This window comes from Sebastes umbrosus, chromosome 5 (genome assembly GCF_015220745.1).
Source record: "Sebastes umbrosus isolate fSebUmb1 chromosome 5, fSebUmb1.pri, whole genome shotgun sequence".
Taxonomy (NCBI): domain Eukaryota; kingdom Metazoa; phylum Chordata; class Actinopteri; order Perciformes; family Sebastidae; genus Sebastes; species Sebastes umbrosus.
Genome location: NC_051273.1, coordinates 25,757,174 through 25,775,847, shown reverse-complemented (window position 1 = coordinate 25,775,847; position 18,674 = coordinate 25,757,174). Strand labels below are relative to the sequence as shown.

General features: G+C 42.1%; 1 protein-coding gene across 9 annotated transcripts in view; it reads right to left on the bottom strand.

Annotated features, from left to right (window-relative positions):
* palld (palladin, cytoskeletal associated protein) overlaps positions 1-18,674 on the bottom strand; it is a 72,027-nt gene that overhangs the window by 32,902 nt on the left and 20,451 nt on the right. For 8 of the 9 annotated variants that reach the window (XM_037769237.1, XM_037769241.1, XM_037769238.1 and 5 more), the window contains 8 exons: positions 8,724-8,899; positions 8,376-8,442; positions 7,262-7,379; positions 6,805-6,867; positions 4,646-4,787; positions 4,497-4,520; positions 3,173-3,292; positions 1,740-2,199 (listed from right to left, as the gene is read on the bottom strand). In XM_037769237.1, the coding sequence (XP_037625165.1) occupies positions 1,740-2,199; positions 3,173-3,292; positions 4,497-4,520; positions 4,646-4,787; positions 6,805-6,867; positions 7,262-7,379; positions 8,376-8,442; positions 8,724-8,899 (1,170 nt within the window). The remainder of the gene's footprint in view (positions 1-1,739; positions 2,200-3,172; positions 3,293-4,496; positions 4,521-4,645; positions 4,788-6,804; positions 6,868-7,261; positions 7,380-8,375; positions 8,443-8,723; positions 8,900-18,674) is intronic. The other variant, XM_037769239.1, reaches the window with a different exon arrangement.

Genomic DNA, 18,674 nt, shown 5'->3' with positions numbered 1-18,674 from the left:
CTTTTGATGGGATGTACTAGTGCTCGCATTGTTCAATACTGTGAAAGTAATATTAAAAACATCTACAAAAACCTCCCCATCTAAGTAAATGTTGCGAGTGAAAAATAAAAAAGAGCAAAGAGTCTACAACCACACTAGCGGCTCTGTGAGGCTGTACACTGACACACTGACAGCTGTTGTTGCCTGTTGGGCTGCAGTTTGCCATGTTATGATTTGAGCATATGTTTTATGCTAAATGCAGTACCTGTGAGGGTTTCTGGACAATATCTGTCATTGTTTTGTGTTGTTAATTGATTTCCAATAATAAATATATACATACATTTGCATAAAGCAACCATAATTGTCCACTCCCATGCTGATAAGAGTATTAAATACTTGACAAATCTCCCTTTAAGGTACATTTTAAACAGATAAAAAATGAATCATGTTTAACTATGGACAATCATGTGATTAATCACGATTAAATATTTGAATCGATTGACAGCCCTAATTTGAATACATCATGATAACGTTATAATTTACCTTCGCCCAGTACTCATTTTTATTGAGTAAAGCTTGAACACATCATAACGTAAATCCTTGGAACCTCCGTCAGCGTTAGCTCCGCCAAGCAGGACTGTGCTGCCCGCTGGCTGCTAACAGCTAACGTTAACTAGCTCTCCTCCTGCCGACTATCCGTCTCAAGTTCAACACCACCGATGTGTTTTGTTTTAGTAGCATGTGGTGCGCCTGAGCAACCACATGTGCAGCTCCTTGCCAGTGAACGAAATGGGAGGCGGGGGACTACACTACACACACGGCGGTTGTTGCTCTTAGTCGCATGCACGAGTGTTTTAACCCGCAGACTGTATATGGTTTAACCACAGGTGTGTAGTAATTTACTCTAGAATTCAGGTGACGTAGAGCGAGTAAAGAGCGAGGAATCCCATGTAGGGTGGAGGGGGGGTGAAACCAAAAGTCAGCAGTTGACTTATTTACGTTGACGACTTAACTTACGTACGTAACAAACAATTACCTCCGTCAAGGAGTTTGCGTATGGTCTGGTGTCATTCATCATCAGAAATGCATCAGCGAGGCACTCTCGTAGCCAAGAGGATAAAGATGCTAGCCATGTAATCACAACCTCTCTGGTTCAATCTGGATGTGGACCTTGAATCCCTTCTCTCTCTCTCTATAATTATTTCTTGTCTACGGTATTTTTTTAATAAAAAAGAAATGCATCAGCAAGTGAGATAAAAAATCCATGCACACAAGAGGCTTGTCCACGGCAGACATCTCAAACCACAGGACCATTGAAAACAAAGCCATTCAATTCTCTCTCTAATAACAGTGACATCCTACCTGATCCCTATAGAGCCCACAGAAAGGTGCTCGGAATACAAAAACACAATGGCTCTGTCCTGGGCTGGGCATGCCGTCCGAGGTCAGACAGAAACAATAGGAGCCATCCAGCAAAAGCCACACAGATCTGTTTACAGCCACAGACAGAAAGCAGCGAGCGGACTCGCCCTGGCTAACACGATGCCACATTGACACCAACATAAAGGCAGGGGAATGCTTTTGTTCTAAAAAAAAAAAAAAAAAAGGGCTCGGGATTCCCCCCGTTAACCCTTTCACAAAGCTGAGACACTATCATTTCCAGCAGACCTCAGACAGGCCTGTCTCCCTCCCCGCCAGCCCTCCCTGGTGACTGGCCTGCCCTCTGGGCACAGACACAAGTGGATGCGACGGGTACTCACAGCTTCGGCTTAGGCTTGGTCGGCAGCGGTGGGCCGTCCTTCCCTGGGGATGGAGACAGCTTGCCTGGCGATGGAGGGGAGTCTGGTGCCACCTGGGCTGGACTTTGGGCTGTGACATCTGTCGTAGGGTCAGACTGTGGCGGAGGTGGAGGAGGAGGTGGGGGTGGTGGTGTGGTTGCTTTAGGCAGGCTTGGTGGTGATGGTGGATTTGGGGGTCGGCCATTCTGTATAGACCCTTTCCCCTTATCCTCCACCTCTGAGCCCATCTGTACTGGAGGCAGGGACGACACACCGGGCCAGATCTCGAGCTCCTTGATCAGGAAAGCGCCGGGTTGAGGCGGCATCTTGGGTGGCAGCTCCAAGAGGCTGATTTCTGTGGGTGGCGGAGGAGGGGGGAAGGCCGCCACATCCTCAAACCCTGAGCTATCACCAGACACACCGTTACTGGATGAATCCTCAGCTGCCGAAGGAAACAAACAAAAGAAATGTTGGACTTTAATGTTTAGTTTGTCTTCTGGCCACCGCATAACTCAGTGATTAGAAACACACGACTGTATCACAGCTGATCTAAAGTAGCAGCTGGGTCCAGTCAGGCTGATGCAATTCCTGTTTATTCAGCCTTTCCTTTAATTGTGCGGTGAGTCCTGTACAGTACAAACACAGTTCTGTCTGTGAGCATACACACAGAAATATTTGTGGCCTGCTGTCCTCACAAAGTGCTGCTCATCATCTCACACCTCTCACCCCTCTCACATGCAGATCACACTATAATAAACACGACAAAAGATGGTCATCTGGTTGAGACACTCAATATAAATTGAATAACTGACTTCAAACAGCACGACCTCCAGGGAATTACTAGAGTATCAGAGGTTAGTGTAACCGAGCCCTGATTTGCCGGTTATATTCGAAAGTTTGCATTTCATTTTTGTTTCATCTTACAATCTGCCTTTTTAAAAGGAGATCTGTTCTTACATTGGAAGCATTTTGGACAATATACCGGTGATCAGTTTTGCTTAAAAAATGGTAGGGATTAATGAGATGAAAATGATGCCATAATTCGAAATTGAAAAAAAAAAAATCTTTGAAAGAAACTCAGGGTTTGAAAGATTGAAATCAAATTAAAATGGTTTTATAAGATTGAAACTAAGTTTTGAAGACTTGCATAATGTTTTGATAGGCTGAAAAAAGTTATTATTTTGTATTTGAGTTGAAACCTTGTAAATGGTGATCTGGAAACTGGTGCGCATATGGCATCGAAATCCGGTAGATATCGGTGGTATAGGAACCATATTGGCAACAGGCTTTGGTACCCGACCCTAATCTTAAGGCACTCACATTGGCTTCAACATTCAGCTGTAATTCTTGTTGATGCCCAGATGCTGTCTGGTCACAACAAGCTAAGCATCTCTTTCTGCTTGTGTTGCACGCACCTGCAGTGACGGTGAGTTGGGCTGAGCTGTTAACGGAGCCATACGGGTTGGACGCTGTGCAGCAGAACAGACCTCCGTCCTCTGGAAAGGCCTCGGCTATCACCAGGGTGCAGATCTCCTCTAAAAAAAGACAACCACCGTCAGTACACCTTCAATGACCAAACTGTTTATCATCCTAAAAGTTAGATTTATATGTGTTAAAAGACCTGACATTGACGATGTTTACATGTACAAAATATTCAGCTTTTTGCCCTTATTCCAAAAAAGACAGTATTCATACTAAGCTTTTTAGCTCCTTCAACCACCTTCTTGAAAAGGTCGGCGTTGCGATATTTGCTCATATCCAAAAACCTGTTGATATCCAAGTCTTTCGGCTTGGGCATGCATCTCTGCAAACTGTCGGCTAGTTGGTTTGTGTTCAACGCACAGAGCTGGCCGTAAACAGGCAAGAGGCTGTGTGTCACAAACTGCCGTAAAAACCTCAATTGATGCGTATATTCTGAATGTGCTGTATACATGTGCAAAGAATGCTCCTAAAACCTGAATAATATCATCATATCCCACATATCTTAATCTGAAAATGCTCCATTCAGAATAAGGTCTAACTCTGTTGTTTACATGACCCGTATCAGATTCACAATGTTGTCATATTCGGATTAATAGTGGAATATTAGTGTGCATGTAAACGTAGTCATTGGACAGTGATCTGCACAGGTGTGGAGTGAAGTGACATGTTGACACTTGATTTGTTTGTAATGAGATATAATAGTGAAAGACAAGTTATGTGCATGGTAGACTGATGACGGACATGTCATCTAGACTGGTGAGTCACTATTTATAGTCAGACACACAGAGAGCAGAGAGTAAAGTCGAACAAGCGTAGATGTAACTACTCATGAAGAACAGACAGAAACACTAAAGCACAGATGTTCAGGGACGTCTGAGTGACTCACAGTCTGAAAGTAACACCTGAAGTGACCCCCTGAGTCACACAGGTGTGAAATGTCTGACATAAACTAGCGCGTGTGTCACTGTTTATCTGTGATTTTGTGTTTATGTGTCGGCGGTGGGGTTTCTCAGACTTTCCCAGGGACTCCCTCTGACTGTAGTGTAGATGTGATATGAGTGTCCTGTGAGACGCAGACTTATTAAGTTGGGATTTGCTGTAGTCATAACCAAGTGAAAAGCTGCAGCTGATAATGAAACCATCAATCTCAATTTAAGTCTTCAGACACATCTAATAATCCATTACTAAGTTTAACCACAGACTGCGGTTGGGAACATGAAAGCAGACATATTTCGATAGACCCGGGAGATGGCATACCTGGCTCAGCTGCAGATCGAGGCTCTGAATCACAGGAAATTATAGGCAGGAAGGAAGAGAAAACAAGGAGATAATTTTGGTTATCAGCATATACTGAGCTGTTGCACAAAGGGCTTCATGACCGAAGATGATGAAGAAGAATGTCTCACTTTTCTGGAGAATACGAAAATCGGGGGAGTCCAGGATCTCCTCTCCATGGCGGTACCATCTGACCTGCGGAGGAGGGCTTCCACGGACCCTGCACTCCAAAACCACCACCTGGCCCTCGGACGCCTGGGCGTCCTGCAGCAGCTGCACAGAGGAGGGATAAAGTAAGAGAGAGAGATAATGAGAAAAAGGAGCGAGTGAGTGAAGAATGGTGAGGAAATGAGAAGAGACTGAATCCGGTAATGAAAAGGATAAATCTGCCTCAGAATGACAGCATGGGACAGATGGAGACAGAGATTGTTGAAGATGACGCACTGTCAAGAAACACCATTTGAGGAAGAGAGAGGCCAGTGGACACTAACGCCTATAAACAGTCACTCTGTTTCACTACAGCAGGGGTTCTCAAACTTTTTTGGGGCCGGGGACCCCTTAAAGAGAACATTGTCCAGGTACCCCTCATAATCGTAACACCAATGAAGCATAATGATTCCTACCATTTTTACTCTTGGATATCATTGGAACTATTTGTATTCAATTTGAATCATGTTAAAACCACTTTGTTTTGCCCTGATATTCCGGGTGCTTTGTAATCAGATGTCGCTTTAGCTTGGCCGGCTTCATGGCTTCATTCGCCGGCACCTTTAGACACACATGGACACGTGAGGACCATTATCGTGGCCAACCAATATCGCGTTGAACGATAATTCTCGTCATATCGCCCAAGCCTAGGCCAGAGTGACTTAAGCCGTGTTTCCATTCATATATTTTTATTCACTTTTTGAAGTATCACATTAGAAAAGCTGTATGGAAACGGCCTAATTTGATAAAACTTTTTTTACGCTCGCTTGAGGTGATTTTTGCCTTTATCGAAAAAATGTATGCACTAAATTGGATATGGAAACGCCTGGAATCTGATCTGAGATCTGCAAAAACTTGCAATAACTCTCTTGTGACTCGTTGCCCAACAACCTATCCTGACCTTAACCATTCGAGGTCAATGCCCAACCTTAACAATCTCGTGAGAGTTTCCCCAGTTTCCCCAGTTTGCGGGCGTAGCTGTGTTTATTTGTTCCAAACCAGTTGATGGAAACTTTGCTTAAAATTCGCTTGACCGGTATGTCCATCGACAAGAGGCACTCAGTGTCGGTGTAAATAAATGTGCCCGTGAGCCCAATCCCCTTTCTCTTTGTGACTGTGTGTCTTTGGCATGGGTATATTTTGGGAAGACCATGGGAGGAATGTACATCATGGATCTGACAGTGTATGTGTGTGGGTGTGTTGTTGGGGTGACATCACAGCGCTGACTTCACTAGAGGCGAACATCCTATCACTCAGATGATTACAGTTTTTAACGGAGGTGGGGGTTGGAGGTGAAGAAAAACGAATGTCTTTTTGTAATGAAGTGGAAAATGATTTAGGGCCTGACTGGCTGAGCGAGAGTGAAAGAGACCTGACCCGTGTGGGTTTGGCAGGGCCGTTAGAAGCTCTGCCTCAGCCTGTCTCCGTCCCGCCATGACAACACCCACAGCCTGAGGCAGAGGGGAGCTGGGAGAGTGTTGAAGAGTCTGAGCTGGAAATGGGTTGTTCTGGAGCTTGTGTTTTATCTGACCCCCACTGCTGAAAGCCACAGCGCTGCATACTGTTATTATGGGAAGGCAAGAAGACCGAGTACATGTGTATCAGGTTATGTATGTACTGTATGCGTGCATGTATTGCATGCATGATGTACTGTATATAAGTATGTATGTATCTGTGGCCGTTTTTCATAGTTTGGGTTAGGTCCCTTTGTTCCAATTAAGGGAAATCTTGATGCCACAGCATACAACATATTTTAGAAGATGGTATGCTACAAACTTTGTGGCAACACTTTAGGAGGATCCCTTCTGTTTCATGTCTCTGTGCACAAAAATAAATCCATGATGAAATGGGTTCCCCAAAGGATTTAACTGGCCTGCACAGAGCCCTGACCTCAACTAGTGCTGGGCGGTATGACCAGTATCACGGTAATTTTTCAGGAGAGGCGGTCATATTCTAGGGGGAAACACTGGGTTGAATAATTTCTAAAGATATTGACTCACAAACCTGACGAATTATTGTTAGGCGCTGACCTAACTGGCAACCCAAGCAACATATGTGTAGTATATTGTGAATGCAGACTTACCTTGGTGAATATAGGAGGACTCGACACCTCGCCAACATACAGTGACGACACTGGGCTCTGCATCTAGAAGATGATAAAAATGTACTTTCAGTGGTTTCAAGTAGAGTCCGTTCAGAAAGGCTGCTGCTAATGTCATTGAAGAGCATTTTTATGCCTCCACCCGGTGACAACTGTGGCCGGAGGCATTATGTTTTTGGGTTGTACGGATGTACCATTCGACACTTGAACACAAATTTGGCACAAACGTTTTTGGCCATAACTCAAGGATTCCTATGCAAATTATGACAATTTCACACAAATGCCTAACAGGATAAAATGATGAAGTGATGACGTTTTGGACAGACATGGATGTAAACTGCAGTTTGACTGGTTTGCGGAGGCAAATAACCATGAGGCGGTAATTCAATGACATGTTGAGTTGAGTGGATCTACTGTCCTGTGTGCTGTAGCTGCTTACCCGCTGTGGGGGCTGAGACAGGGACTGGACCAGGGTGGAGCAACGAGGAAGGACGTCGGAGGTTTTGGGTGACGATGAGCGTATCGTCAGGGACATTGACGTAGTCTTCTTCTGAATTCTAAAAATTAACAAAGAATAAATCAGCACCCACACACGCACAAGAAATCTTTCCCAAGAAGAAAGGAGGCATTTCTCAACTGGATATGCTTTTAGTTAAAATATGAAACTTGAATCAAAGAAAATTGTCTCCCCAGCAATTAAGATGATATCAGTGATCTTGGCTTCAGTGTGTAAACAGAAAGGGAATCAGGAAGTCATCCAGATGGAGGCAGATTTATACAACAGATAATAATCAAAAACATTTAGAGAAGTAGAAAGCACTCAGAGCGAGTACTGTTAGCGTGCACAATCCTCCAAATGAAAAACTTAAGTAAACTTAAATTTTGAACATGCTTCTTGATCCGAATCAACATGAAAATAAATATATACAGTACGTGTGCCAGATTTTTGCCAGTCAATCAAGTTCTGTATTAAAAAAATAGCAAAAAAAATCTTATTTAAACTTTATTTTGTAATGTTGAAGATGCTCAATACGGAATTCATTAGATTTTCTAGTTTCATATGATACTCAGTATCTCAAGCTTTAAAACTGAGCACACTACAACCTAAAAATCGCAATTAGTGGCTTTAAAGCTTTTTAAAAGTAAAAGTTCCTGCATCCACATCTGGATCTGCAAAAAAAATGATGTGCACTTTGGTCTGTGGCCCAACAGGATAACATTATCTTTTCATGTGAGAAGAAAATGTTTCAAGAGTAAAGGATGAAAAGAAAAAGAAGAGAGTGAAAGCAGGAAAAGGGTCAAATGTTTAACAATTGACAATAAGTACAGGGGACAATCCTGACAGGGTGATTTTTTACCATATTAACCCTCTTTATCTCATTATTTAGGCTGCGTACTGGGTCAGGGCTACGGCTCTTTAAGGGGCCTTTTTATGGGCCCAGTTAAAGGCAGCAAACCTGATTAGCTGCTGCAGGGATCAGTTAACCTGCTCAGGGGTTCAAGGTTCATTGGGTCGCTGGGTCACAAGGGGGTCATGCTGAAAACACACGTACTGAGGCATGGTTCCTGATCTGGACTTTGACACAGCTCCTTCTCCTTCTGAGTCTGATGACGAAGCTCCTGCAGTGGGACAAAAACAAAAGCAGGGATTCCCTTGTGATGCAGGCCATCCTCCTCAACAGTAAAAGTGATAATAATAAAGAGTTCAACAACAGATTCCTAGGGAAATTGTTCTGCTAAATGTATGCAAAATATATGACTATATTTGTCATAAATCCTGTATAAAAAGGATATTACTTCTTCATCAGCAAAGACTTCCAGTCCTCTCATAGGTACAGTATAAATATACAAATGCCTAAAAAATAAAAATATCATAATTTCCTGATATGAAAATATCTGACCTTCGATGTAAACCTCAGCAGAGGTATTGTCCGCTCCGATGCTGTTGGAAGCTACGCAGGTGTAACGTCCCGTGTCGTCCTCAAAGGCTTCAGCGATCACCAGTGTGTGCAGGTCACCATCCCTCCAGATCTGTATGTCAGGAGAGTTGTGCAGCTCGCGTCCTTCACAGAACCACCTGGTGGAGGAGGTGAATCACAACTTTACTTTAACCAATCAGAGCACCTGGAAAGCCAACAGTTGGATGTTTCAAGAAGAGTGACACACCAAAATCATCCCTTTGTAGTCTGTACTGGTGCTCCACTATCATGATTTAATAAATATGGCATAAACTGACATTTAAACGCGTAAAAACAATTTAAAACTTATTTTTTACTCTCACAGTGTACTACTATGCATTCAATTCATTGTGACATTTAGCACTGTACTCTCTATTAGGGCTTGTACGATACACCTTTCTCCCGATTCAATACTATCACGATACTTGGGTGCCGATTTGATATATATTGGGATTTTTAAGTATTGGGATTCTACAAGTATTGCGATTCTATATTACGATTTATTGCGATTTTTATTAACTTTTTTAACACTAGGCCATAGGAAAAAGTTGAATCATACACTTCTAATGACTTTTAGTTTGGAAAATATATCAGTCATTGTTAGGAATTATTTATTACATTTTTTCCAGCAACCCAAAAATCAAAGAATAAAGACATTTCCCTCACACATTAGTGGTATTTTATTTTTAATTTATAAGGGACATGTAATGTTTTAAACTTCTGGTGAATATAATCCCATCAATCTTATTTCTATAGATGTATTTTGTATATACAGTTCTCTTTAACACCTTATTTTGAAAACTGGACGTAGTCCCACCTGTAACCAACTAGCATTGTCCAGAGTAGAAAAACAAACTTTTAGACTCATAAAAAACATTTTAAACTCATTTTTTTACGCTCACAGTGTACTACTGTGACATCGATTCATTGTGACTTTTAGCATTACACTGTCTAGACAGTGCTTCAAAGAAAATGATGACTTAAGTTATTTCCAATCTGGGTAGTTTTGGCCACCATTACCAGATATAACAATAAGTCTTTTAACAGAATATAGAATTTATGGTTAACTTGTGGACCAAGAGTTTTACAAAGAAAGGTTTCTTAAAAATGAGTCATAATATTTCACCATTGCCTTGTGGCTGAAAACATATTACACTTCTTGCCAAAAGAAATGAATATTTCAATAAAGGTAAAAAGGTGCATTACGTGCCAGGAGTCTCCTTTCAATAAAATCCTATAAGACAAGCACAGGCCGTAACTCTTCTTGACAAATACTTTAACTTAACTACACCTTAGGCCTGCCAATCTAAATAACATCAATAACTAGTCATTCACACACTCACACACACCCTCTGGGCTTGTCTGAGATTACATATCTGCAAAACGTCAGCCACCCTGAGGCAGCGGCGAGACGGCGCGTTACGGGAAGCAGATACACCCTTTCCATCCTTCCAATCAGAGGCCTGTGTGTCTGGGCAGGCGCCTGGGCCTCGTACCACCTCCCTGGGGTCTGCAAGCACCGGCTTTGTTCCCCCGGTTCGGGACCCAGGAGGGATGAGAGAGTCTGGCTTCATCTGTCTCATCTCTCTTCACAGGGTTATGATTAAAGTAGACCCCTCAGCACCATGTTACCACATCAAGTGCATGATCAGACAACGGGGGGTCACACCACACGGTGCTGGCCTCAAATGTCATGATTTGTTGCTTTCATCAGTGCTAATGTCCTATCTTCTTTTTTAAAGTGCATTATGACACATCAAATCAAGATACCCACACTCCACGGACACACTCAGCCTGGTCTGACATTTACATTCCCATACAACGAAACTGTCAATTACGAGTCAAACACGAGACCTTCACCCAGGAGGCCGCTGTTTGTGTCCCATGTGAAACCAGAAGTAACATACTTATTTTAACCCAAAACATGATCTTTTACCAAGGTAAGGCAAGGCGTTTAGCATGCAATAAGTACGCCTTTCTTGATAATCGCGTGTCATTTGTACGCTATGTATCCTGTACTGACTACAATGTAAACGCATCTGCGTATAAATGCTACGGGAAGAATTAGTGACATAGTATAAAAAGCGAGAAAGACCACTTATGGTGGGCGGGGAGGTGGATGGGCCCAACAAACACCAGACTTTTAACCAGGTGACCGTTGTTCAAGACCGTTGTTAACCGGTATTTTGTTTTTTATTAGGGTTTGTGAGGTGACTTCTATAGTTGTGTTACGATGTTTCCGTACGTGTTTTACTTACGTTTACGTACTTATTTTAGTAAGTTGTTTGCGTGGCGTAGAAATGACGCGCAAAAAGGGTAAAATGTTGACTCATGACACGCGGATTGTCCGTGTGATGTTGTGGTATTTATACGCCTTCCCGTGAGACCGAGTTGTGTGAACAGTTATGCAGTGAAAATGTCTAGGGCTTTTATTGTGAAATGTAAGAACGGAAGGGGTGGATCTAGTCTGTTCTGCTTTTTTCAAGGTTGAAAGGAGTAGTAAAGTTTGCCATCTTGGTTCAGACTATGGAGCCTCCGTGTTGTTATACATTATAGTGTACGTATTGAATATGTTCGTTCAGCACAACGTGGTTAGTTGATACCTTGAATCGCTGTGCAAAAAGCTCAGAAAATCATCCTTGCTCTGAAAAAATGTACGTAATGTTCACGTTCTGTGTGAAAGTACTCATACAAAAACAACAGTTCGAAAAAAAATATATTGACGTGCAAATTAATTGCACGAAAAATACGCCCCAGTGTGTAAAATCCTTTAGAAAGAAAATCAGAATCAGCAGGTCAGACTTTTAGAAAATGAAATGAGAATCGGCCGAGAAAATTGCAATCGGTGCATCTGTAGGTTGACACAATACACGCTGTACAGCCTATCAGCACCCTATTAAAAGAGCTGGCATGTGTACGTCTTGTTCACCTCCCGACCTCTGCATTGACAGGGGGAGGGGCAGGAATTCCCTAAATGCAGGAAGAACAGCTGCTCTGTCTGTCCAGGAGCCCGACCTGAGGACATTCCGGCTATCTTGGAGGGCTGTATAAAAAATTCCCAACATCCTGCTGCAGAGCCATTACTTGATTTTATACACTCACAACAGCAGGCTAACTCTTGTTCCAGAAAGCAATCCATCACCCAGAAATATTCAGACAACACTTCATACCGGAGGATTCACACCTGACAGAGTGGGTGTGGGAGACTGAGACGGGGAAAGTGAATGTGTGAATGGCAAGTACGGGAACAGGAGGTGAATGAGCATGAGTCAACCCGGGTCAAACAGGAAAAATGATCTGCTCTGTCATTGTGGAGACGGATCACACTGAGCAATTCATCAGCAGCAGTGACAGGTGGAGCAGCGCCGAGCCTTGTCACTCAGTTTCTCTGTTTTAACACCAAACCCCCCGCACAATAGACTACTAGTTCCTCTGTCTTATCGCTCGATGAAGTGAAACAACGGAAACTTGTCTGGCGCTATCGTGCAGCCAGATGCCGGTGTGTTAAATGATAGGAAACGGATCATGACATGAGCCTAATGAAGAGTTGTTCATGGCACGAGTAGGGAGACCTTATCCGCTGGTGTGTCGGCCCTTGAGGCAACGGAGGCCAAGAGTCATCTGCCACACTTCAAACCCCCCCACCCCAGGCAGCTATCAAACACATGGTCCAGACACAGAGAGGCTGGCTGCTTCTTGTGGGACGTGACTTTGTTTTATGACACCAGCCAAATTCTTTGGTACAAAACTGAGAGCAGCTGGCAATTGAGAGTAAAAAAAAAAAATTCTGATTGTTTGAGCAAACCAATATGTCAGTGCGGTTTTGAAATCCATTTTTCCAGATTATAGTCAGGCTGAGAAAAGGGGAAACAACTCGTTTGGGCGGCTGCCATGTCTGCTGGTGATTTACTTGGGAAAGTCAGGTTTCTTTTGTTGGTCAAACCTCACTTATTTCTTTTTAACTCAGTCATTGTATTAATCAAAATGGTCCACTCGGGACTTTGCAGCCATATGCTCTGTGTTTGATGTGGACAGAACAATACAAATCTTCTTTAATGTAGGAAAATCATTTGGACACCATAAAATCAAACACATACAGAAAAGAGCTTATTGTGACATGACATCATTGAACAAATGACTATTGTTTTTGTGATCGGGGATGTTACAGCTGTTGGAGGGACTGTAAGTGTGTGTTTTAAGTGTATGTAACTATAGTGAAGGGGATATGTTTTCCATCAATACATTCTCACTTCCAACTCAAACTCAAATACTGACGTTTATTCAGTGCCCCTACGCTTCAAACTATGAAGCTCTAGGTAAACTGTAGCTTCAGTTTTGGACGTGTCAGGGACGGCGGGTCAGTTTCCGCTCGTTACATGCATAGCGTTTTAAAAATTAACTTCTGTGGTCACAGGAAATGTACAGTTTCCGCTCGTCTTTTAAAAATGAACTTCCAATGTATGTTTACTTGTGCAACAAAACTACTTGGTTAGGTTTAGGAAAAGATCGTGGTTGGGTTAAAATAAGTACGTTTGTCACGTAAACTAAGTCAGTTTGTTACGTAACATGCGTTATTTAAGTACATAAATTATGTAACAAAACTACACTGAAATAAGACAAGGTTTCTTTTGAAATGAAATAGGTAACAGATTACTAGTTACCTTGTTAAAATGTAATAAGTAATATAACTATTTTAATTACTTCATAAAAGTAATGTAACTTATTACTAGGGCTGTCAATCGATACAAATATTTAATCGCGATTAATCGTCTTTAGTTTGGAGTGTTATTTAGCCTCCTTCGCGACAAGTTAGTATGACACGGTTGGTACCAATGGATTCCTTGGGTTTTTCTAGCTTCATATGATACCAGTATCTTTACTCTAGCTTTAAATCACAAGTTGCATTAATGTGTTCAAGAAATTAGTGGCGTATCGATTTTGTGTGTTACTATGGCGTTAACTTTGACAGCCCTATTTATTACATTTAATCACTTTTCTAACAAATATATTAAACAATAAAAATAGATGTTTCCTCCGGTTTGACATCGAGCATTTCGATGTTGACAGCTTTTTCAACAGTCACAACAGAATAAGCTTTGAATAAAATATTCTTATGTAACCCCTTTGTAATCACCAATATTTTGATTAGTTACTGTAATTTAATTAAATATTTTACAATTACATTTATTTAGGGTGGCCTGAATCTGCCCAGATCCCAGGAAATACAAATATGGCATTTCCATGCGGCAACATATGTGAACAAAAATGCAGAAATAGCGTTGTAATCCAGGCATTCATCAGAAGTCTTATGAGTTGTGTCTTAATTAAATGTCTTGAGTAGTTTTCCATGCTGGTTATAGGACAAACCAGGCTCTCCTTGCAGCATTTAAAACCCAGGCCATCTGCTCAGGAGGAGTAAAGGAATGGAAATTGTACATTTGTTTGGGCACAACTTGATGAAACACAGGACTCATCAGCTTGTGCTCCTCTCGAGGGTTGACTGAGCATACACTAAGAAGCTCAAACCATTCCCAACAAGCACAACAATAAACCCCCTTATTAATCAACCTTAATGTTCCTCCATTATGTATAATTACTGAGTAAACTCATTTAGAGACAGACGGTAATGTTTATTCAATCCCCTCTCTATTTCTGTGGAATGTGCTGAACATGGTTTGAGATCTAAACAGCGTACAGTGTTGTCTCCAGTGAGGGTGGGGGAATTTGTTGAGTCACATAAAGTCCAGCCGGCGTAGAAGGAACTCGACCATCAATAGTTTCACTTGGACGGGAAGCAGGGTGTGTTAGAATAGCAGGCAGTCCGTGCTCTGAGAAAACTGAGCGAAGGTACAAATTTCTTGGCAGAAAGTAGCTTTACCACCCATTTCCTCTTAACACAATACCATTATGAAACACAGCTATTCAGAATATGCATGCCAAAAAGTCTTCAGACTGAGTAACACCTCACCTCTTCTGCCAACATGGTGACTAAACAAACCACCATTACAATCAACCAGCCTGTCACCACCTCTCTGAATACAGATAGCATGTGAGAAAGCAATTGCACACATCTCGGTTACGACAATCGATGCCAGATGATGCCTCGGATAATAACGGAAGGATGATCTCGGTTTCATGGTGCTCCCGTCATTAACCTACTCACATACAGAAGAAGAAGAAGAGCATACCACGGGCCAGGCCAAACCAGAGCCCGTTGCCCCGGCCTCCATAGTGTGCGTGCTGAGAGGGCCACGCTCTCCTCATCTGACCCTGTTGTTATTTGCTGCTGTTGATGGAAAATTTTATGAAGCCAGGCTCAGTTTCACCACAAACCCAAACGAGCAGAGGCCAGAGCACAGAGAAAATGAAAGGAGGACACAAAAACGACCTTGACAGGATGTAGGAGCTTGTAAAAAACACACCCACGAGCCAATCAACAATCAATATGGGATGTAAAGGAATGACTTGATGTATACTTCCTGAGATGTGTTTGTCTTTAGTTTTGCTCAGCGGTCAGTTTCTAGGTTATGGACCACAGATGTCAACCCAAGTGCAACTGGACAAAAAGAGCGGCATCAAGGCTGTCTTTATCCCTAATTACAAACTACAATAGAGGTCAGCTGAAACTATCCAAACTCTATAGCAAGCGATGTTGGTTTTATTATCCTAATTCATGCAAACACTAAGATGGAAAGCATATTGTGTTACCTCTTTCCCACGCACGCTGACTCTAACAATGAATGCAACGCTGCAAGGCTCAGTGAAAGGTCTAAAAGCAACAACCTCACTAAAGCTGCAAAATATTTATTCCCACCACAGCCCTTAACTTATTACTGTAATTTTCCATTTTACCACATGCTGCGTCATTTACCTGCCCTCCAGGTATGCAATTGTACCAATATTGGTACCACTGAATGCGTCATGTTCCTGCCCAACAAAATATTCCCATCATTAAACCGGGAACAATTTAACACAAAAATGTACGTGACTCCACTCGATTATCTACCGTTTAGGCACTCAAACACATTAGTTCTCTTTTAAAGGTGCATTGTGTGAGATGTGGCCAGAATTGTAGTTCAAAACATTAAAAAAATCTAACATTATCAACAGGATGTGAAGAAGTTAAAGTGTTGACGTTATGTCAAAGACGTCTATGTATCGTGTTGCAGATATTTCTACTGAAATGAGCGTGCTAACTTAACCTGACCCGACACCTGGTTTGTTACACAGAACCATCTGAGAAGCTGTCATTGGGAAATGTTAAGAAAATAGCAGGTACTTTCAAAAAATACTTGGCAGGTGACTGGCAAGAGTTTGATTGACAGCTGGTTCATCCAAAGCCATTCGGAAAGCAAAAACATCGTCTCCAGAAATACTCTCCAGTAACTGATGCTATTGCAGCATCCACGCTAACCTCTTCAGGAGCCGCCATTGTCGTTTAGAACGAACAGTCGCCTCTCCGTGTCGTCTCACACACCTAAGCCACGCCCCTAGCTGCCAGTAGCTCCTCACAGGACGCTGATTGGTCCGTGATCTGGCTTGCCCGGACACAAACGCATTACTTGAAGCCTGACGAGATGGATTTTAATGGGATATGTCATCCTGCGATTCTTGCGTGATCTACTGACATCGCGAGAATCCAGCCGCCGTGCAAGGTAAATGCTATTCAGCTCCCAGCGAAGTAGTCTCATGGTGGCAGGGAGGGCGAAACGAAAATATCTAGTCGCTTTTCTCGTTTCTGCCTCTTGGAATTGGATTTGGATTTAATCCAATAAACAAACTATGAAAGCGTACACGGACCAGACACAGATTGCTAACGTAAACTATATGCGCGATGCCACATGTGAAGATTATAAGATAGCGGTGTTATTTTGACCGTCTGTCTGAGTTTTAGCTGTTTGGTCCAATTTTACGTATTCTTGCCTTGCTGTTAGTTAATAGTTTGCTTTTTGTCTTTTATTATATAAATGACTGTAAATTTAGGTTGTATGGATCCAATATAGATGTGAAATGCCACCCACTATTTCTTTGAAACATGTGGCCATATCTTACACATTGCACCTTTTAACAGAGAAACAAATATTCTGTCTGATAGCAATAAGCTGCACTTGAATATGTATTTGATCAATATTTTTAGCCATGCTAGCAGCATGGGCTGTATGGATGGCAATGTTGGTTTAACGGTCTGTTTGTCTGTTTTGTCGGTCGCTCCAGACAGAAATATCCCAACAACTATGGGATGGGTTGATTTAACATTTTGTGCTGATATTTATGGTCCCAAGAGGATGAATCCTACTGACTTTAGTGATCCTCTGACTTTTCCTTTATCGTCTCTAGTTATCTCTCCATCCCTCTATGAGTTTAGTCTATTAACAACGTTTTCTCTCCATCTCTTTAATAGTTTATTGTTCTGCATGAACAGTGAGCTCACCGCTGTGGTGCAGCAGCCGCAAAGGCTAATTACAGTCAGCAGAAGGCTAAGCTAAGGTAGTAGCAACATTTTCTCTCCATCAACTTCATGATATTAAATGACAATGACACTTAATTGTTGTTCAGAATGACTTCATATCTGTATGTTTATGATCTAGAAAAAGCTACACTAGATGTAAAAATTCTACTAAATTGCATGTATTTGTTTGAGTGTTTCCATCTGGGGAAAAAAAGGAAATATTAGCATCCCACATTTGACATGGGGCTTAGTTTAAATGTTCTGCTACATGGTTATAAATCCATTCAGCCACAAATGTCTTGACTGAGTTGACTCAAGATGATACATGCAGGAATCCTGCTCAATAAAGCTGATGACGGAGCCCTGTTAATCGTGGAGCAGGATCAGAGGTCAGAGGTCACTGGAATATTCTGGACAGCAGACAGCTGCAGATGACAGTCGCAGCTCTGACCGGAAGCAATGAAGAATACTTTCCTTACTGAGGAATTTTAACCAAGGGGGAGGGTAGGCAGACATTGGCAAATGTCCATCATGTTGTCCACCAACAGACATTGTCCAGTGATGCATTACAGGAGAGCAGACCTCAGTGTCAGTGTGCCAAGCAAACGTTTCAGACTGAATCATCACAGGTATTAATATAAAATGTGAAATTCATACTGTGGTTGGTAGGAAATCATTATTAACTCTACTCATGTGTTAGGAGTGGGGGAAAAAAAATTATTTTACGATTTTTAAATCAATTTTTTAATGCCATCGATCGATATATTTGCTTCATTTGAGTCTGTGCAGAGGTAGAAGGAATATACCACTTTTATTGTTGTAGTCTGAGTAATGTGATGTCATATCCGCTCCATATGCGTCAACCAAAACAAAGAAACTAGTAGTAGAAAGAAAGTAGAAAACGTCGGAGGGTCTGCGTGGATACGACCTGCACCCTCACATGTTAAATCCAGCGTGGTAAACACTACACATCCAGTAAAGGATGGAAACACTTTGGGTTTCACACATTGACAGGAAAAGCAGAGCTAGACGTCACGGCTAAAGCTGCATGCTAACTCTGACACGGACAAGAAACGTTCTCGTATCGCGGTAACGTGGCGGTCGAGCCGGCCGTTACTCTCGTCTCCGTGGTCAAATGGGCCGATGCTACAACTGTAGAGCACCCATATACTGACATTTATGTTAAATGCATTGAAACAGCCCGATGGAGCTGACCATGGATGTATAAAGAGAACGGAGCTGACGGGAGAGCTAGAGACCACCTTGGAGAAGTTAGAGGAAGTAGACACGTGTGACCACGTCCGGTTTTCAAAATAATGTGTTAACAAAGGGAACTGTATATACAAAATATATCTATGGAAATAAGGTTGACTGATATATTTGACTTCAGGACATCTCTGACTACATACATGCTGTAAATCAAACATTTTTACTATATTAATTTA